This window comes from Cucumis sativus, chromosome 3 (assembly GCF_000004075.3).
Source record: "Cucumis sativus cultivar 9930 chromosome 3, Cucumber_9930_V3, whole genome shotgun sequence".
In the NCBI taxonomy this organism is placed as follows: Eukaryota; Viridiplantae; Streptophyta; class Magnoliopsida; order Cucurbitales; family Cucurbitaceae; genus Cucumis; species Cucumis sativus.
The window spans coordinates 4140081-4161603 of NC_026657.2; the positions used below are offsets into that span (position 1 = coordinate 4140081).

Consider the following 21523-nt stretch of genomic DNA (forward strand, 5'->3'; position numbering starts at 1 on the left):
TTTTAAAATTTTTTAAATCCATGATTTTGTTTTTAGTCCTTTTTTATTTCATTTTCGAAAAATTTTGGTGAAGATAAAGTTAATTGTATATGATTCAACATAGTCCACCATTAAGTATGGCAAATCAAATTGTATGATTGGATGAGTTTTTATTTGAAAAATTATAGCAAATATAATAAACTATTAATAGAAATAGTAAATGTTGACTATATATTTTTTTTAAAATATCCCAGTCTTTCATCAAATGACTCTCACTAGTAGAAGTTATAACTTATAGTTAATATCAATGATACTATTTGGAATGTGTGAAAAATCGAGAGGGAAACAAAGATAAATCGTGAAGTATGAAGATAGGATGAAAAATGAGGATATGATTGAAAACCATGGAAACATAGTAAATTTTGTATTACAAATAAGGTCCAACACGCTCAATTCGAACATGGATTTTGGATTCTATTACATTTTAAATGGGTCGTATCATTACAACCCTAAGCAGTCACTAAGTGAAAATGTTATACAACCAATATTTATATCTCAAGTAAAATTTCACAAAATACCACAAAAACCTTTCACATCTCTTTTAATTACTTCACCTCACGAAGTCAAAGTAAAAAGTTCAAATTCTCTCCATTTGTTTAACTAAAAAGCTAGCAAAGAATTATACAACCTCCACTTTCTTTTTTCCTACATAACAAAACAGTACATAAGAAATAAGATATGTATAATTGTCTCAATTAAGATCACAATCTCTTAGTTTTCTTTCTCCGTAGGAGTGACTAAAAGAGATTGAAAAACTGAACCGATCACAGACCAAAACCAAATGAATTTATTGATGTACAGTGATCATCACACCGACATTTGTGTTCAAAGAGCAATGAGTTGCTTCAGATTGAGCGGGTATGTAAATGGACCATCAAAAATGTAATTAGCAAACATGCGATGAGCTTCTTGTGTAGGATGATAGAGATCCCAAAAGAGATGATTGTTTCTATTTGAGCAAAATTTTGCTATTGGTAAACAAGGAACATCTGCATTCAATTTCCCAAGCCCACAACATGCACTTTTTATCTCTGTGAATCCTGATCATGATCACAATAACATAATTAACATAAAAGCATTTTATACAGAAGGTGTACTTTTGATTCAATAATTTTCCCAAAATTTTGTATGCATGTAAAGAGAAGATCAGAAAGTGTGTATGATATACATATATATATATATATATTATTACTATTGTTGCAATAAAACGTCCTATAGAAATAGAGAAATGGGGTTTTACCATAAGAAGATGGTGAATGAATAAAGTTGGACATGACTTGATATACATCGAAGTAGGAGAATGAAATGTCATTGAGCTCCATTTTTAGTGTCTCCAACTTTGATTTTAGAGCAGTGTTGTAAATTGCTGCCCAATTATTGACTTCTTCATCACAGTCTTCTGTTTCGCTTCTCTTCCTTTGTGATGGTGCACATCCCACTAATCCAATTCCACCCACCACATATTTTCTTGCTCCATATCCATGTAATCTCTGCCATAATTAATTCCATAAAAAAATTTCATTCTAACTCTACCCTAAGTAGTCATTATTTGAATTTGTAATTTGTTTTGTGTCTCATTCGTAGTGAAACGAGGGCCATTCAAACCTTATCTTATTTCCCTCTTATCAGAATAATAATTGTTTCGTTTAAAAAGAACAAAGAAGAAGAAGGCCATATAATAATAAACCCATAAAATAAACATTATATTATATTATACCTTAAGCTGAGAGTGAAGAGTGGAGGCCATGAGGTCAAGGTATTGCTGAGGGGAGTATTTTTTACGGAGATCGGAGGACTCATGGTAGCCGAAAATGTCATTACTTCCAATCACAATCGTAAAAAGAGATTTGGATAGGTGTGCTGCCGCTCCGGACGACCCCAGCTCTCCTACTAGATTTGTATAAACCCTCGAATATAACTCTATTTGTTGCTCCATTGCCACCGATTGTTTCTAAATAAATAAATTCACAAAAATCAAATTCAGTTACTTTTTTTTATATATATATAATTGTAACTAACATATTTGGTTTTCAATATATGTGTGTGTTTGTATGTGTGTACTTACAAAAAGATTATTTGTTTCGTTAAAAATTCCAGCTCCTCCAGAAGCAAAGCTGACGCCTGTTTTAAATGGTGCTGTGTTGACGGTCTTTCTAAACTTTGATATAAGAGACAGATATGGTGGTGAAGTCGCCAACCCCACTCTCTCAGCTGCTCATTATTAATTCAAACCAAAATCATTCAGACAGAAAGAAAAACTCAAACATTTAAGACAATGGCTGATTTTAACTTGATGATGCATGAGTAGATATAGACATAGATTATGTTTCAAAAACTAATCAAAACTGGTATGATGTAGTTTTCTAAATGAGCTGCCTCCAACTCATTCAACAATAAAACTTAAAATTCAAATATCATGTGTATATAATTATTGAGTAAATAAATGAACATATGTGGCAACCACAATATATAGAAAACAACCTTTTTCTCCTCATTTAAAAATTGATTGCTTGTTTTCAACTAAACTTTTATTTTCGTCTGCTCTTCATCTATTCATATACTTTGTAACTCTCAATTTATTGCCACAGTAAATTATATTCCAGCTTTATAAACAGTATCCCTAAATAGAATAGTATCAATTAATGTATTATATATAAAAAGAAAAAAGAAAAAGAGTATGGTATGAACATAAAGAATAATCAGACCTTAGTAGAGAATTTAATTTCTTTAATATAATGTCAGAATCAACACGTTCCTTGCATAAATGCCCATGGACACGTCTGATCCCCATGGAAAAGGAGAGATAACGCAAATTATCTCCTAATACAAAACTTAGAAAGGGTTCATGTTTTCTAATCAAACTAATTAAGAATGATATTTGAATTATCAATTTTAAAATTAGAGGTTTTATTCTAACTATGGAATAAGATTATATATATGTGATATACATGTGTCATATAAACATGATATAGTCAATATAATATTAATTATCCATCTTTTTTCTATAGTTGCACAATTAATAATAGATATCAATTTTCTTTCTTTCTTTTCTTTTCTTTTCTTTTCTTTTTTTCTGAAAGGAATCCTAATGGCATTATATATTTTTCTTTTTTCCTTTTTCTAAAAGAATGAAATGGCATAATTTAATTGGTCAACACTTTAATAACACTTTTCTAATAATAAGTTTGAAGAACTTAAAATATTCTACCCAATATAACACGAAAACGAAAAAAGAAAAGAAGAAGAAAAAAATCAATGTGTTGATATGTAAAGGATAAGAAATAATTGAAAAATGATTTGAAACTATATTTTACAAAACAAAACAAACTTAAATAAAATGTAAAGACAAAATAAATAATTAAAGCTACCTGAACAACAAAACAAATATAATCAAATTGAATTAAATGCAACCAACTATTATCTTGGATTTATATAACATCACAGAAGTTCATTTCATAACTTTATTGTAAAAAAAAAGATTATAAAAGATATCAAATATGTGGTGAAAAGAAAAACCAAAGCCTTTATTTATTTATTTTTCTTTGTAAATTATCGTTCTATCCAAGAACTTAAAGTTGATTAGTCGATAGAATATAGATTTAATACACTAAAAACAAACTAATAACTTTCCTCACCTGTCGACTTGAAAATTTATTTAAAATCTAACAAGTAAAGTTCAATATTAATTGGAAGAGAGTAGTAAATAGCTTTAAAGTTCAATATAATGATGTTAAACTTATTTTCACCGACCAGTTTAAATATGTTTAAATATCTTTTGTGTTGATCGTAGTTTAACATAAAAAATTACAAGATTTATCAAAACTATGGTAATGATTACATATGGATCATTCTTCTACGTCTTTTTAAGTGAGATTCTCAACCATGACATGAGTAAAATTAGAGTTGAAGCAGTGGGACTCACCAACAAAATCGGCAGCATTCTTGCCATTAGAGAACCTTCCGGTGGGCTTTTTGGTGGGAAAGTCAAGTCCATTGTGGGGGAAATTGGCTTTGGCTAATGAAAGCTTCAAGTGGTTGTTATTTCCAACATCCACTAATGAGTCTCCAAACACATAGATTGCAGGAACTAAGGAAGAATTTGAAACCCTGATCAAACTTGAGAAGAAGAGGAGGAGGAGGAGGGATAATAGAAGTTGGGAGCCCATTTTTTAGTAGACTTTTATTTTTTGGGGGGTTCCTCAATGGAATGCCAGAGAATTTATAGAGGCAAAGTGGCCGAGAGAGAGGGGAATTTAAATTTTAAGTGTGAAAGCTAGAAAGAAGAAGTGCTTTGAAGGAGTTTTCTTGGGGACCCATTTTGGGGAATTGTGTGTTTGATGTATTTGTTTGTTAGTGATTATTTATTGGACTAATTTATGTTGTCACACCTACGCGTTTATTGGGTTCAATTTTATTCTCAAATTTCATTATTATGAGTCAAACATATAAAGGAATTGAAGAAACTCCAACTAAAAATAATATATATTCCAATTACAATCATTATTCATTTTCCAATGGAAAAAATTATGAAGTTACAATGGAGCAAAAAGGATATGAATAGAAGTATGATGATTGCCAAAATCTAGATGGAACAAGAACACACTACACTTCCTTCTCCTATATGTACAATAGTGATGAATAATTTGTAATTTAAAGAATATGTGATTGGCAAAACAAGAGAATATTGTGATATAGGCACAATGTCCTTTCATGTCTAAATGAGCTTTTTAATAGTACTGAGAATCTCACATTGAAAAAATAAAATAGATTTAAAGTTTTAATTCTTTATAAAATAGATATCGAGTTATTCTTCTTATTGTTAATTGGTTTTAAGATAGAATCTCATACTATTAAATATGCTATCATAACCTATAAAGTCTAAATTGTGATCTGATCAGGGTGGGTGAACCTAAAAGTAACATCATCCTAGAAGATGTTTTGAATAAAATTAAAGGAGACTCAAACTTATTAAAAGAATAGATGAGAATATAACCTCATACTATCAACTATTATCGATGGTTTAAGGAGTTTGAATGAACTTTTAATTTTCTTTTAAAGTCGTAATGATGTATTTAATTTTTTTTATTTAATTAAAGTGTGTATATCATGGTTTCTTAATCTTATTAGATCAATACTAAAACCAAATGGATTAGGGCATGAATTATATTTAGCATGTCATATGTTCATCAAACACGGAGATTTAACCTTGCTCAAGGTCGAAGGAGGCCATCAAGAATGACAATGTTTGGCCTTCTAGGTTGAAATATAATCGTCTATCCAACACACGATTCACTAGTTTGTATCTATATAACATCCATTTATATAGCATTAATTTGCCCTAAAATCTGTTTTATGATTTTCCATCAAATCTGTTTTAGAAAATTAAGTAATAGAAGAGTGGAAGTAATTAATTTTACAAATATTATAAGATTTGTCTTAAAATGCTTTAAAATCCATGTGAGGGTCATGTTTACAAAAGCTTGTAATTTGTTGTAGTGGTGTGTTAAATAATAAATACAAAAGCAAAGTGTATGTAGAAAAAGATACAATAAAAGATGGGTCGAAAATCGAAATGGAACATGAGATAGTGCTACCTTTGTGATATATATATGTGTGTGATGTGTCTTATCATTTAATTATATGGTTTATAATATACATGTAATATAATGAATGTTTCATTTATAAAGAATGTGGATTAAAAAACATGAAAAATAATTATTGTAAATAAAAAAACAGTTTAAATATTTACATATAACAAAATTTGATAATAATATAAATGTCTATAAATGTCTATCCATGCTTATTGGTGTCTATTATTAAAAAAATCTAAACTTTTTTTATATTTAATTTCATAAAAATTTAATCTCATTCATTTTAATATATTTGAAAATTTTACTATTTATATGTTACATATTAGATGTTGACTTTTGAATTTGTTTAACAGGTGAATTATTGGATGTCTAAGTTAAATATAATTTAACCTTATTCATAAATGTCTAGAATGCTTTAATTTTAATCTATATAAAAAAAAAAGGGGTGATCTCATCTAGAACATAAATTTCGATGTATACATAATATTTTTTAGTATAATAGAAATGAATGATTCAAATTAAAGATCTTGTGATTATTGACCGTTCATATGTTATTTAAGCTAGAGTTCGTTTCAACGGCTTATAAATCATTGTTAAATGTATTTATTGTTACTTTAGATTTATTAAATGAAGAAATAATCTATAGTTACGATGGTACTAATAAAAACGAATAATTATACATGATTAAGGTACGTGGGTCAATCAAATCAATTCTAAAAAAGAATGTAGGTCAATCAACGTTACTGTATATAAAATTTATGATTATAATTAATCATCTTCAATTTTAGTTATAAAGCTTACATATATATATATATATATTTTTTAAGAAATACATTTGTTTAATCCAACGGTTCAAAGTGAATATTAATGTTTATCATTTAAAAATGAAAAAGAAAATTTGTGGTCTCCTTTAATTTATATCAAATTTATGATTTTTAGTTTTATGTTTTTTTTTTTTGTTGATAATTAATTAGCTATAACATCTCTTTCCTTTTATTTTATTTTATTTGTTGTCTATTTCTATCTTACTATTTTAAAAAATAAAGCCAGGTTACTATTGTAGAACTTAGATCAAGGTAGTATGCTTTAACTTTTAAATGATAAAAAACCAAAAACCAAAATAACAAGTGGTTTAATTTAGCTAATTTGTCTCATCCCTTCCTTTCATGGGAATGTACATATTTAATGTCCATGTTTATTTTATAAAAATGAACTTTTTAAAATCAACATATATATTATTATTTTTCAATCAACACCACAACCATGTTAATTTTTTCATTATACCATATATGGTAGAGTTTGTATGCATGAGGGATCAACACTCAAAATATATAACATAATTAATTAACAAATTATTAAAATTTATCATTACTATTTACTTTAATTAGTTATTAAATAGGATAATTATTACAAATAAAAAATGTTACAAATATTTGTTATGAAACGATTATTAGGTAATTCACTCTAGAGCAACTATTTCCTAGATACACTCGTCGATAATGTTACTCCAATATCCAACCAAAAAGGCTATTGTAGTACCAATTGAAAAGACGGTTGTCATTACTGGACGACGAAATGAATTTTGAAATTTTTTGACGTTCTTTAGAATGATGTGGTTAATAATGGTGTCGGTACAAAAACGAATAAAAGAAGATCCAAATAACTTATTTGGCATGGGAGAAAATAACAAAAGAAGGGCAGTGAGGAAGGAGGAAATAAGATGGGACGCGTTTGTAAAGGCAGCTAAGAGTTGACTAATTTTATTTATTAACAATCCACTCAAACTAATATCCTAAAAATACAAAAAAGGACCCCAAATCTTATGAAAATATATCCCACTTTTATCAATTTTGTTCCTAAACTTTCCAAATATCACTACATAATATTCACTATTTAAATAACAACTATGATTGAAACTGAAAATGAAACTTAAATCACATAAAAAGAAAAAGAAAAGCAAAGTAGTGGTAGAGAAGAAAAAGGCCGAAATTGGATGAATCTTGAATGTGAAATCCAAAAATTGGAAATGTGGAACTTTGATAGCCACTATATATTGTAGTCGACACCACATTCCTCAACTTTCCTATTCCCACTTTATTTTCATTATTTCGGTTTGCCTCTTCAACAAAATACCAACCCAAATATCAAAATGGGAAGAAAAGAAAGAAAACAAAAATCACTTATTATATATCATTCTGCAAATTGGTAACCCTTTTTACAACATTACATTGCATTATTAGTTTAAGTTCAAGAATATATATATAAAATCACTTACACTACACTTAGCATCGTTTTAGCTCTATATCCCTATAACCTTGTTCACAATACTAAAAGTTCAAAAAAGAAAGAAAACAACTAAGTTAGTATCCCAATACAAGTAAGAAATCATTTTTATGTTGGAAAGATTTATAAATTAATATACAATATTTATTACTTTACTTTTAATTAGTTATTAATTATTAATATATTATTTATACTTAATAAATTCCAACTAATACTTTTTTAGTTAAAATGCATTCTTTTTTATTTTATTTTCTTTTATTAACTAAGTAACTAATTAATATGTTAAATTTAATTGATCTCTACCATTAAGTAATTGTTTTATTTTATTTTAGTTTTCTTTTTATAAAATACTGAATTAAACACAAACATTCCAACGTTAATTATCTTCCACTTAAATTCCAAAATTTTAAATCTCATATATTTATGAAACAACATCTATAATTCGAATGGTCCTTTATAATATATATAAATTCCATCAACTAAAGAAAAAAGTAGACAAGTATGTGCTCTGGCATGATTATAAAATGAAAAAGAAAATTATAAAAGAATAACCCATCAACTTTATTTTCTTTATTCACTCAACAATAATCCATCCTAATTAATCAAGAATTGAAAAGCTTAAACATTACCATGAAAAGTTAAAAATGGAGAAAATGGAATAATAACACAAACGTCAATTTAATATCTAGAAATATATATCAAACATTAATTACATTAAAAGGAAGAAACTCTTCATTCTCACAATTAGTTTCCTCTCAATTTGATCATTATTTTCTTCTTTTTCCCTTCTTTCTAAAGGGTTCCTCTTTGGTAATCTTTATTGTCCACCATAATCTGAAAAAAAAAAAAAAAAAGAGGCCATTGGAACACATAAATTGAGAATAATCACCTTTCAGAACCAGACTCAAAATACATCTAAGAACTAAAATGATATATTTTTTGGTTATTAATTCATTAGTTTTTTTTTTAAAAAGGAATAATTTGTTTATAAAGAAAGCAAAGGAATTAAGAAAAAAAAAAGAAAAAAAAAAGAATTACCATTCTCCAAGCATCAGGGTCACTAAATCCAGTCATTTTGACATTAATGGTTGGCACCAGAACAGGCTCCATTATTATGTTCCCACCAAGCTCTTTGGTTACCAATTTGGCTACTTCATTACTCTTCTTTACATCCTCAGTACTAATGTATAGCTGAAATTATAAAAACAAACACCAATATTGGGATAAGAATTATATATTTTTCTAATAAATAAAAAGAAACAAAAAAAGGAATTGAAGAAAAGGGTTTACCATTGAATAGCCATCTCGTCCATCATTACGAGATATGTTATTTCTTGTTTCCAATTTAAGCAGTGTTGTCTCACTTTCATTTCTTCCATATCCCATAATACCCCATGTTAACTGCCATGTTAATTATTAATTTATTAACAAAAACCATCTACGTTGTTTAAGAAATTAACTATATCTTCTACGTTGAATATGATAGAAAAATTGAAATAGTAAAAGTTAAGAGAAAAGTAATAAATTAAATTTACCTGTCCTTGTGAATTGTTTTGGGTCTTGAACAGTTTCATCCCCAATGCCTACAAATCCAAGTTTAGCCGATTAATTAAACATTTTCCATTATATGCTTCATCATAATCCAAATAAGCCAAAATCTTAGTTTTAAAACTTCCATCAACTAATTTCAACATGTTTTTGTTTATCATAATATAGAAGACTTATAACGTAAAAATAAAATATTCTTTTAGGTAAAAATAAGTTGGTGTGTTTATATATAAATATTACAGCAAATTAAAAAAATAAACATGAAAATTATCTCTGGTAAATGTATAATTGTTAAAAGTATTTATAAAATATCACTACAACAATTATGGTTTAATTTAGATATATATGCTACCAATTTACAAACTATATGAATTAAGCAACTCTTTAATATAAATTGTTTTCATGGACCAACTTTGTGTCACGACTTAAAAAACAGAATCTAAAAATCCTCACAAGGGCAAAATTTTACTTTAGATGACGATTTGTAACTGTCATAAAAAAGTGGGGTTATGATTGTAGTTCTAAATTATCATCTAAACACATTGATAGAATTTAAAAATTTTCTATATTTAAAAAGTTTTATGGAGTTTAGGGAATAAATTCATATTATATTTTATAAAAAATCCAACTACTGAATTTTACTATAAGTTAATATATAGTATTACCTTTGAATAGAAGTTGGTAGAGATATTCAAATCTTGTACACGAAGCATTATTTGAGAGAGAGGATCAATGGGAGCTGAGATGCATTGGATGAACTTAAATTGATATCCATTTTCATCTTTCACCATTCCACTTATAGTTTGGTCAACTTTTTCAGGTTCTTGAATCACCACTGCTCCATTTCTTCGAGCTTGCTCCATAGATTTGTAGACCTAGTTCAAGTTCACAATACTCGTTATTACAGTTTGATAGATTACATCAAATTTGCCTCACCCCTAGCTTTAGCTTTTCGGTATGGTCATCGATATGTAATTTGAGAGTCATGCTTTCAATTTGCCAAGTGAAGTTAAAGCTTTTGAATCACTCGTTGAATTTTTTAATTCATGCTAGCGACCATATAATTAAACTATATTTTAAAAATAATACTCACATCTTGAGTGGAAATTCCGAAGTATCCAAACTCTGTGCCTATAAATACATTGTTGGATTCATCCCCTGCAAGAAATGAAAATATAATTTGACTTGTGGAAGAAAATATACCATAATAAAATTAATGTTTTTGATTTAGAGTTGTTATGGGATGGTTTCAAATACACCAATCAATAATTAATCGTTGCCAAACCAATTTCTTAAATCAAATTGATTTTTAAAAGTTCTAAAAGGATTTAAAGATATGTTTAGGAATGATTTTAATCTTTGTGAAGTATCCAATTTAGCTTTGAATTTTAGGATATTTTTCAAGTAAAAAAATGTCATTTTTAGAAAATTGGGTAATTAAATCTAAAATCACTCTTAAACCAAACATAAATATTATTAAAAGATCATTTCTAAATGTTTGTAGCCATGCATGATATGATATACAATCATACATGTAAATCTCAAAACTAGTATTCATTTCTAAATCTCTCTCTTTTTTTAATCATTATTTCAATCATCATTCCACAACGTAAATTAAAATATGTTTTAGAAAATGATTTGGTTTTTACTTACGTTGTCTCATTTCTAACAAAAAGTGAGTGTTTTGAGGTCCAAATCCAACAATGGCATCTTCATATCCTCTATCAGTAAACTTCCTTCTCTTCAAAAGCTTCATTCCAAAGCCTTGAGTGTAAGTTCTACATTTTTGGAAATTTTTCTATCAGCCCACGAAAATCAACAAGCTGAGATAAACACAATTTCAAATGGCATTAAAATAAAAATCATGCATACTTGATAGAGTTGTTAAGATCGGAGACATGAATGACAGCACGAAGAAAACGACGATGATCCTTCTTCACCCATTCTAACACGTTTTCATTTAAGTTACGAGCTGCAAAACTCGTTTTGATGATCTGTAATTTAGGTCAAACAATAATTTTTCACATGTTAGATATATATGTATATATATATTGGCACAAATTAGAAAAGCTTGAGAGATTGAAGTTAATAGTGGATAACTATTACCACTTTCTTGTTTCACGATCATTATCTTAATACAAATTTCATAATTTATTGTTTGTATTTTGTAGTTGCTTTCTTATTTCACAGTTATTATCATAAACATTCTGGTGTAACCAGTTTCTTTATAAATATATAAACGTATTGTTTTATCAATCTTCTAACCCCCAAAGTCCATAAAAAGAAAAAGGTTAAACGTAACAAACTTAGAAATATTTAGTCCTCTTTCACTATTTCTTAAATTATATGAACCATTTATGAAATTTTATCAACTAATGTACTAAATTCTAAGTTCCAAAATATTAGAATATAATCAATGGAATTTGTAATCTAACAAAAAAAAAATACTTTAAACTAAAAATACATAATTTTTTTTTTTTATATTTTAAATTTTGTGAACTTACATTCATCATGTAAAAGTTTGGCAGACACCATAAATAAAGTTTTTCTAAAAAAAATTCTGAAATATAGAAGTGAAAAAAACAGGAAATGTGAAATAAAAAGGAAATTATTTAAAAGTCGAAAGTGAAAACGTACCAAAGAGAAGATGAGAAGAGAGCAAAGAATTATTGAAGATAGTCCCATCTTGTTAGCCATTGATGTTCTTGAAAGGTATATATGAATGTTTTGAATAATGTAATGAAATGGCAATGGTAGCCATCGTCCTCTATTTATATTGTGTGTTATATATTATTATAACATATAAGTTTGGCCCTTTTACACTTTCTTTAATTTGGAATTGTCAATGTTCAATTTATTTATTTGTTTGTTTGTTTCTCCTTTTGACCCAAGAATTCAAATTCAACCCAACAATAATATGTATCGTTTCAATTCTTCCTTATACTTTTCTTTTTAATTATTACAAGAAAAAGTTAACATAAGATTCATTTAATACAATTTGGGTGCGAAATGAAATTGTGAAAAGAGTTATAAAAATATTATTGCTTGCCCTTTTTGACCTTGTCAAAATTTGTACAGATAAAATTCAAGATGGCGATGGCTAATTGCTTAAGTTTTATTTAAAAATTAGGCAACTACAAATTATCTTTTCTAGAACACCAATGATTGTGGAAAGAGATTGAGAAATACAATAGAAAACCCTACATTCCATTCGATTCCATTTGATATTGAATACAATAATCCTCAAATATATAGAAAAATGAAAAACTCTTGCCTCCAGAATCACACACTGAATATATAGTTCCTCTTTATAACAAACACATTCTAAAATAATACATGAGAAAGAAGAATAGAGGCCTATACATTGACCCAAACCAACCAAATAATAGAAGAAATATTGAGGTTTAATGAGCCATCGTAACAGTCTTATCTAATTGATACAAAATACTATACGTCTTTGATAAAATTTAGAACTATTATAATATTATATTATGTTAAGTTTGAAGAGGTATGTGTTAGGCTATTGATTATATTATATGCATAAAAGAAAATGATATTGAAAGAGGCAAAATAAAGTTTGTGACAATTATTCAATAATACAAGTTATTTAAGGATAAGTTTAGTTGGACTTTTCAAACTTTGTGTTTAGAGAAAATGATTTGATATAAATAAAGAAATGTAGCGGTAGGGTTTAAGAAATTTATATATCAAAGAATTAATTCAACCTATTAAAGAAAAATCACCTAAACCCTAATTAATAATAATAATAATCATAATGATGTCAACAGTAACTTTATAGACTTCTTCTCCAATCCAAATGATGAAGAGACCATGAAAAACGAAAAGATAATATTTACATGTGTTGAAAATCATTATATGAAATATGTCAACAAAACTGTTTTCTTCCATTTTCATTTGGAACGATAAGAATGTACATACAACCTAAAAATAATAATAATAATAAAAAGATTAGTTTTAAAACAAAATAGAAGTCTTGATTAGAAAATATTAGAAAATATTAGAAGCGTTCGGATATAAGTTATTAGAAAATATTAATTAAAAACCTTATAAAATCATAAATTAAATTTTGAATGTTTGAAAAAACATAAAAAAAAAGTATAATTTTAAAGAATTTTTTTATAAAATGATTTAAAAACAAAAGTTGTGTGAAAATTTTTATCTGAGAGAGAAACTAACAAATAAAAGTAACTTGCAGTTGATGCATAAAAACATGCATAATATATTTGTAAAAATTACACGTTGAATGGATTGGACAACAAATGTGTAATGTGTATAGTGGTGTTGATTCAACAAAAAAATTATGTGAAATTTACTAGGGAAGAAGTGCAAAACTGAAGTTGTTGGTTCAAAGAAATTTATTGTTGGCAAAGTTCATATGCTTACACCCCAACAAAATGGGATTGTCGAACGAAAAAATTGTCACCTTTTGGGAGTTGCTCGTTTCCTTATGTTGTCCACTTCTCTTCCTTTCTATCTCTGGAGTGAGGTCATTCTCACTACCACTCATCTCATCAACCGCATGTCTTCTTGTGTCCTTCATTTCCATACACCATTAGATTGTCCGAGATTTTATCCCAAATAAAAATGAAATTAATCAATATTTTTTTAAAAAAATCTTTATTTGAAGACTAGCCTAACTATGATAGATTTTGAGAAATTGTAATAGTTTCTCATCTTCTTAAGATGAGAAATTTTCCTCAATATATAGTCTAATTAATGGATTATTATTCAACTTATTTTATGAGATTATTGCTTCAAATATGGAATAATGAAAGACAAAATAAGACATTAGTTTTAAAATAAATTAAAAAATATTTCAATTTAAGATTTGAAATTTGGCGACCGTTTTTCTAAATAGGTGTTGTGGGGTGCTAATACCTTCCTCATACACAAATGACTATTGAACTCAACTCTATTTTTCGCAGACCATTCTTTAAAAAAAAATTTACTTTATTTCAGTGTCCAATCACACCGTAAAAAAAAATTGGTGACGACTCCTATTTTTTTAAAACTAACTCTTTTGAGAACCTTGATTGCTCCGCGTTGTCTCGGACACGTGGCGACAACTATAAGAGCCTTTAAAGTTCATCACTTATGAAGAGTTTAAAGTCTAAGGAAATACTTTTAGATCAACATCTAAGTTACATGATCACTGTTTTTTATTGACCTACTTATTACCATCGGTCTCAAAGACTAGAGATAGTGTTTTATTTGGTAAATAATCATTCTAGGAAGTTTTTCGAGGAAAATTAGCAATCAAATTACAACTTAAGTTCATGATACCTAATTGCCAGTTTTTGTGGAAAAGTGAACCACCTATTTAGTATATTTTGACGTATTTTCGTCTTTTGAAAAGAATCTAGAGAATGTTTTTTTTTTTTTAAAGAAAACCATTAAAATAAGTATATCATAGTAAGCCTATACATGCATACAAGTATTCATGAATGACATTATTCAATTTGATTTTAGTTGTGATGGCTCTTTTTACCCGGCCTCCAGCTCTCTTTTTGTCATGTGATGTTTGTTTATCCCTGGCCCTTGACACTTTTTGTTGTGATGACGCTTGTTTTATCCCTGACCACCAACTTATTTATTCTTTTGTCACGAGACGTTTCTTTTATCCCTGGCCCTTGACAGACCGTTTGCTATGATGACGCTTGTTTTATCCTTAGTTCTTAACGCTCTGTTGCTACGATGATGCTTGTTTTATTCCTAATCTCCAACTTATTTATTTTTTTGTCATGTCGTGCTTATTTTATCCATGGCTCTTGACACGGTATCACTACGATGACGCTTGTTTCATCCCTAGCCTCCAACTTGTTTATCCTTAATCATGAGACACTTGTCTTATCCATGTCCTTGACGTCAGTAATTTATCTAAAATATCTAAGTTTGATGAGTTAATGACTATACCTTCGTCCACCTTCCAATTCTACAAGTAAGCACGAGGGGGACATATTGTAGCCACCTGTTTTTATCCTCCATTTTCTTTAATATTCTTTAAAAAAAAGACTAAGTTTTTTATTTTTCCTTATCATAATCCTTTTTTAGAATTTTTTTTAATGAGCATATTTTTCTTTTAAAAAAAACTTTTAATATTACACTTATCTTATTTGTACTATTTTAGGAAAGAAGAAATTTATTTGTTTTAAATAAAATCTTCTAATACCACTTGTCGCCACGTGTTCGAGACGTCGCGAAGCGGCCAACGTCCTCTAGCTTATTTCACCCTAGAGTTGTTGGTCGCACTTTGTCTGCATGACGAGTTATTAGCAAAATCGCAACCAGTGACGTATGCATGCATAAATCCACGTTGGAGACATTTCGAGGTTACGGTTTCTTATATTGGGTTTAATTGATAATCAACGTCTGGTGGCCATTTCTGATTTGACATTTGTTAGTCACTACAGAATTGCCTTGGGGCTTAGACAACATGTACGTTAAGGTGAATGTGGCCGCAAGTGATCAACTAAGGTATAAAACATAAAAGGACGAAGTGGCCACAAATGTCGTCGACGTATGTGACACGAAAGCAGACTTCGTTTTCATTTTATCCGACTAAAAAGGATTCACAACCGAAGGATTTATAATCCTTCCCTCTCTATTCCTTTCATTTCCAACTCCCAAATGGGCCCTAAGTCTCTTTTCTTTCTTAATTTTCCATGCATGATAATTTTTTCAAAATCTTATATAAATTCTTCATTCTTGCAAAATTTTACATTTTCCACAGATTTTCCAAAATAGATTTATGGAGTATCAAAATGGTTTTATTCCCATTAATATTTCAAACTCTCTCATAATATTAAATTTTAAAAAATAAGAAAATTAAGACAAATTTTAAAAAAATGATGTGAATCTCAATTCTCATCATCCTGGCCAAGATTCTATCAATAAAGCACGAAATTAAGAATAGATAGTTTGGATAAGTTGAAAAGATTAACCTTCGATTCTTATGTAAACTATCTCGGTGGTTGATCTCAGTCAAGAAGCACCGGAAAAAATCTACTTCAACGAATTTAAAAAAGAAGTATGTCAGTAGTAGAAAAGTAAAACTTATAAAGGTTATTTCTAACAATTTACGAAATCTGCTAGCAGAAGACAGTCAGACACTTACAATCATAAAAGAAAGTTAGGTGAATGAATTAAATAAAATCCCCATTTCACAGGTAGCCTTTTTAAGCATTATAAAGATCATATAGAGAGAATGTTGAAGTTTTGGCCTCATTATGGCTTCAAGTTTTCATGGCTTCTTCTTTATCTTCATCTTCATCTTCATCATCTTTAATTATTTTACATTATTTTTGGAAGCTGCGGCTTTGGTTCCTGCCATGTATGTATTTGGAGACTCATTAGTGGATGTTGGTAACAACAATTATCTTAATTTTTCATCACCCAAAGCCAACTTTTATCCTAATGGCATTGACTTTCCCACCGGAAAACCCACCGGAAGGTTCTGTAATGGCAAGAACCCAGCTGATTTTCTCGGTATGTTTTAACAACTCATATACACTCCATCAAAATACTTCTCTTTCTTTCTTAAAAATATATACAATTTTTTTTTATAACTTTATAGTGTGATGTAATATATCTTCTATTATAATATAATCCATCAGTGTTATATTCAGATTATTTACAACCAACACATCAAACTATTATCGTGGCCTGAAGTAAACATTCTGTTTGTTTTTAATGGAATGAATTAGCAATTATATAATAAAATTTGTTTTAAATATCTTAACAAAATGTCATACTCTAATCTGCCATAACTAACCATAGAATACTATCTAGTTCTATATATTGTAACCCATATTGTAGTGTATCACAATCTATTACTATAGTGTATTATAAATAGAAACTAAAATTTCTATATTTGTAAGTTTTTTTTTCATGCTACTTTATTTGAAAACAACTTTATACATAAACCTATCACATGGTTTTGGTTTGGATCTTTCTCTTTTAAAATTTGTTTAAGAATTAATATAAGTAAATCGGTACAAAACATTAGAAACGATGGTCAAGTCGAACATAACTTAATTAACATAATGAGCCATAATGAATGAGTGAGTTAATAATAAGATTATTTGTAGTTAAAATCTCTCGATTAATTTTGATTGAAAAACAACAGTTAATAATAAACGTGTAGGAACAGTAAAAATAAGTGAGAGTCTGAGATACATTGTTGGTAACTTAAATAGGTCATTGTTTTATTCACACCAAACTTCTTAAAAGACAACCAAACCAAATTGAAGAGATATAAAGGGTTTGACCTACCCCCAATTAATGATGAAGCCATATATATATATATATGTTTCTTCTAGTTTATTCATACTTTTGAATGGTAATAACTAATAATAATTTAGGTTGGTGTAGGAAAAAATGTTTGCAAAAAAAATTTCTTTTATCCCATTATTTACGTAATTTTATAGATTTAAATACTACTTTTTATCTCTTTCCTTTTAGTTTTAGTATTTCTTTTTTCATTTTTATGTACCTAATATCCTTAGTTCTTTTTCTAGTTTGCAAAAATGCTTGCTTGGTCGAAAATAGAAAGTAAAAGAAGAAAAATGTTACTTTTAAAAATAAGATGCTGGAAACAGACGTTTTGAAAATAAATAATTAAAAAAAGCTAAAATTTAAAATATAAAACTAAAATAAATCAATTTATAAGTATAAAGACTAAAATGAATTAAAGTATAAAATTTATATAAAGTGTTAAATTAGAAAAAAGAATATCACTCTCGTAGGGATAGGTCTAAGGTTATGTAGACCAATACTTATTAAACTACATTTGAAAGTAAATATATATAGTCTAAAATGTTATATTTGGCTAAAATATTGAAACTTTACCAAATTAAAAAATATAGTAATTAGATTTAAAAAATTATTTGAAGGTTACAAAATTTAAAAATACAGTAATTAGATTCAAAATCTAGAACTCTCTCATTAATTGAGGTTGTAATTATTATTATTTTCATATGGAACAGCTGAGAAAGTGGGTTTGGCTAGTGCACCATCATATCTTTCGATTATTGAGAATAGAAGTTATATACATGACAGAAACAGAGGCATCAACTTTGCTTCTGGAGGAGCCACAATCATTCCACAATCAAATCAAATAATTGTAAGTAATTAAGTACTATCCTTTTCTATCTATCAGTTAGATTAAATAACTTTTATTGAGCTCATTTTCTAGATTATGTTTCAAATTTGGTCTATAATAGTTATATATATATATAATATAATATGTTTTAGATCCAATTTTTATTTATGCATACAAGATATTTTCATTTTAGTATAACAAATGAGGTTGTCCGGCCTCTAAAATGGAAGTTATGTCAATACACTAAAATTGGTCCATGCATAATGTAATGTACTAAGGGTGGTTCGAGAGAACTTTCTTGTTGTTAAGTGTTTTTCAAAATAAGATAGGAGCAATTAATATTAATCCCAAAGTTTAATATGCTACTCATTGTTGCTAAATTTCATTTGTAGAGTACATCAATATCATTGTGTAAGCAAGTGGTCTACTACAATTCTATATATGAATCATTGGTGAAAGATTTGGGAGTGACTAAAGCAAAGGCATATACTTCCAAATCTCTATATTTGATAGAAATTGGAAGCAATGACATATTTGGCTATTTTGCATCAATCAACCTTCGCAAAATCTACACTCCTCCACAATATTTGGACTTGATGTCTCACCATTTCGAGAAGCAACTAAAGGTATGTTGTCAAAAGGATAATTTATTAACCTCTCATTCAATAACATATGTACATCCTCCCAATTTCTACAAACTATGGAATGAGAGAAAAGTAGCAAAATTGAGCTAATTGTATATTAATAACGAGTCAATATTTACTATAAATTTGACCTTATTTGATATGTAAAACACATAAAAGAAATGTCTATCTTGATGGTCTTTGCCCATTAAATAGACAGACATCAAGAAAGTCCGATCATCTAGTTTTCTTGATGGCCATAAAGAATAGATTTCTTTTTATTTTCTAACACCCACCTTAGGTTTGTGCTAATTGACATCTTAATTAATGATCTTGATTTCCTCTTAGATTGTACTAACAATTGTAACATTGATATCCAAATTTATAAATAGTTTCTATAATATTTTAATGTTGGAGTGCGGATTTAAATCTAGGACCTCTTGTCCACAAATATATATAAGTGGTAGTTGAGCTAAACTCATGATCTACGACTTCTATAAAGTTTTAAAACCCTTTACAATCTTTCAATTTAACATTAAAGTTGAACACGTTAACTTAGTAAAGTTACTTTTTTTTTTCAATCTAATTATAATTATAAGAGTTAATTTTTAAAAAATCAATAATACAATATAGAAACTAACAATTGCATCGTGGAGAGAACTGATGACAAGAGTTAAAAGGACAAATGTGTTCATAATGTGTTGGGCACACGGTTTCTCTAATTCTCTTCTTCCTTCTTCCTTCTTTGATTCTTTGGTTTCTTTTGCATTCATTTTAAGAACGATCTTCATCCAACATTTTAGTTGTTTACTTTATTGTCGAATTCATAACATAAACTTTCTTTTTGTTTGTTGATTTCATAACATATTTAATATTATTTACGTTAGAGATTGTACGAAAATGGAGCACGTAAAGTGGTGGTGATTGGTGTGGGAGTAATTGGATGCACACCAGCAATGAGATACCGAAACATCTCGGAAGGATGCAATTCTGAAATGAATTGGTTGGCATTTGTGTACAATCAACACCTCACATCAATGCTAAACAGACTCAAAGATGAGTTATTTGGCTTTCATTTTTCCTTCTTTGATGGCTTCTCTATCATGCTTAGCTCCATCCACAAGCCCACTTCTTTTGGTATGCTCAACTCTTTCTATTTTCTAGTTCATTTTCACTCCTCTCTTTCTAAAAGCAAAATTTCGATTATTATTTTAGGAAAGATTTCTTTTTTCTTTTTCCTATGTGCTCAAATATTAGTTTGATTAATAAGGGTAGTTAATGTCCTATTTTATAAAAATTTAGAGCGTGTTCGAGATAACGTTTCTGTTTTTAGTTTCTCATTTTTTTTTAAAATAGACATGTTTGATAACCATTCTTATTTCTTGTTTTCAAAATTTAATAAACGTTTCTAAAAATAGAACTTCTTTGTTTAGGTTTTTTAAACTTGGTTTAGTAATGTCTAAAATTTTAGTGAAAAGTAGATAACAAAACATGAAAGTCGACGGTGATCAAATGAGTATTTATATGTGCTTGAAAAGGCTACGACAAAAATCAAATTGTAACCAAACCGTTTTTGTTTTTTAATTTGTTTTTCGCTTTTAAAATTAATAGCTTTGCTTATTTATTTATTTTTCTTCTTATCTACATTTTTGGAGTGTCTTAAAAGACCAAGCTATGTTTTGAAATATATATGTAGGCTGTAGTTTTCAAAACTTGTTTTTGTTTTTCAAAATGAGCTAATCTACAAGTCTAAGAGTTAAAATACAGTTAGAAAATAGAAAAGCCATGGTAATTATATTGTTTTTTAATGAAAAAACCATATAGTAAAAATGTTAAGAAAACATTGATTAATATGAGAGGAAAGTGGCATATCTATCGTTAAAAAATCCATTTCTTCCAAGGCACATAATTTTTGTTAACATGTGAGGAAAGCTAAAAGGAGGATGAGTAATTAGGTGCGGCTTAAGATTGCGCCAAATCATTTACTTAAACTTTTTCTTACTTTATTTTTGGGGTTTTCAGGTTTTAGTGAAGTTAAAGCAGCATGTTGTGGGTCTGGTAGACTGAAGGCTCAAATGGCTTGCATTCCAAAAGCATCTTATTGCAATAATAGAGAGAAGTATTTATTTTGGGATAAATACCATCCAACACAACAAGCTCATCATTTTTTCTCTGATTTAATATTCAATGGGCCACGAAAATACACTTTTCCCATCAATGTTCAAACCCTTGTAGCTATCCAACTCTAAAATATAAATATATTTTTGGCAATTTTCCAACTTATTTGTATATTCTAAAGATGAAGATGTTTCATGTCA

General features: G+C 28.1%; 3 protein-coding genes across 3 annotated transcripts; 1 reads left to right on the forward strand and 2 right to left on the reverse strand.

Annotated features, from left to right (window-relative positions):
• Window positions 1-374: 374 nt before the first annotated feature.
• On the reverse strand, window positions 375-4281 carry LOC101220935 (GDSL esterase/lipase At5g55050). Its single transcript, XM_004149303.3, has 5 exons — window positions 3962-4281; window positions 2105-2250; window positions 1757-1990; window positions 1280-1529; window positions 375-1079 (listed from the first exon to the last, which is right to left on the reverse strand). The coding sequence occupies exons 1-5, from the start codon at window positions 4203-4205 to the stop codon at window positions 865-867; spliced, it is 1089 nt and encodes a 362-aa protein (XP_004149351.2). The 5' UTR covers window positions 4206-4281; the 3' UTR covers window positions 375-864.
• A 4169-nt stretch (window positions 4282-8450) lies between these two features.
• Window positions 8451-12215, reverse strand: LOC101202797 (lactoylglutathione lyase GLX1). The gene is made up of 9 exons (XM_004149312.3): window positions 12099-12215; window positions 11334-11455; window positions 11115-11239; window positions 10555-10619; window positions 10127-10336; window positions 9449-9496; window positions 9204-9314; window positions 8952-9104; window positions 8451-8747 (listed from the first exon to the last, which is right to left on the reverse strand). Exons 1-9 carry the CDS (start codon window positions 12156-12158, stop codon window positions 8706-8708), a joined length of 936 nt encoding a protein of 311 aa, XP_004149360.3. The 5' UTR covers window positions 12159-12215; the 3' UTR covers window positions 8451-8705.
• Window positions 12216-16676: 4461 nt separating this feature from the next.
• Window positions 16677-21488, forward strand: LOC101203033 (GDSL esterase/lipase At5g55050). Its single transcript, XM_011652219.2, has 5 exons — window positions 16677-16967; window positions 18467-18603; window positions 18975-19208; window positions 20093-20342; window positions 21228-21488. The coding sequence occupies exons 1-5, from the start codon at window positions 16709-16711 to the stop codon at window positions 21452-21454; spliced, it is 1107 nt and encodes a 368-aa protein (XP_011650521.2). The 5' UTR covers window positions 16677-16708; the 3' UTR covers window positions 21455-21488.
• Window positions 21489-21523: the final 35 nt, after the last annotated feature.

Bases quoted from the DNA above. Each gene is read 5' to 3' on its own strand.
- LOC101203033 (XM_011652219.2), top strand. From the start codon at position 16,709: ATGGCTTCAAGTTTTCATGGCTTCTTCTTTATCTTCATCTTCATCTTC. The intron at 18,604-18,974 runs GTAAGTAATTAA...TTTCATTTGTAG, and splicing joins CACAATCAAATCAAATAATT to AGTACATCAATATCATTGTG. The intron at 20,343-21,227 runs GTATGCTCAACT...TGGGGTTTTCAG, and splicing joins CCACAAGCCCACTTCTTTTG to GTTTTAGTGAAGTTAAAGCA.
- LOC101220935 (XM_004149303.3), bottom strand. From the start codon at position 4,205: ATGGGCTCCCAACTTCTATTATCCCTCCTCCTCCTCCTCTTCTTCTCA. The intron at 2,251-3,961 runs GTGAGTCCCACT...AATAATGAGCAG, and splicing joins GAATGCTGCCGATTTTGTTG to CTGAGAGAGTGGGGTTGGCG. The intron at 1,530-1,756 runs GTATAATATAAT...TAATTATGGCAG, and splicing joins CTCTTCACTCTCAGCTTAAG to AGATTACATGGATATGGAGC.
- LOC101202797 (XM_004149312.3), bottom strand. From the start codon at position 12,158: ATGGCTAACAAGATGGGACTATCTTCAATAATTCTTTGCTCTCTTCTC. The intron at 9,497-10,126 runs GTAATACTATAT...TTGGATTTGTAG, and splicing joins CTACCAACTTCTATTCAAAG to GCATTGGGGATGAAACTGTT. The intron at 9,315-9,448 runs GTAAATTTAATT...TTAACATGGCAG, and splicing joins AAAACAATTCACAAGGACAG to TTAACATGGGGTATTATGGG.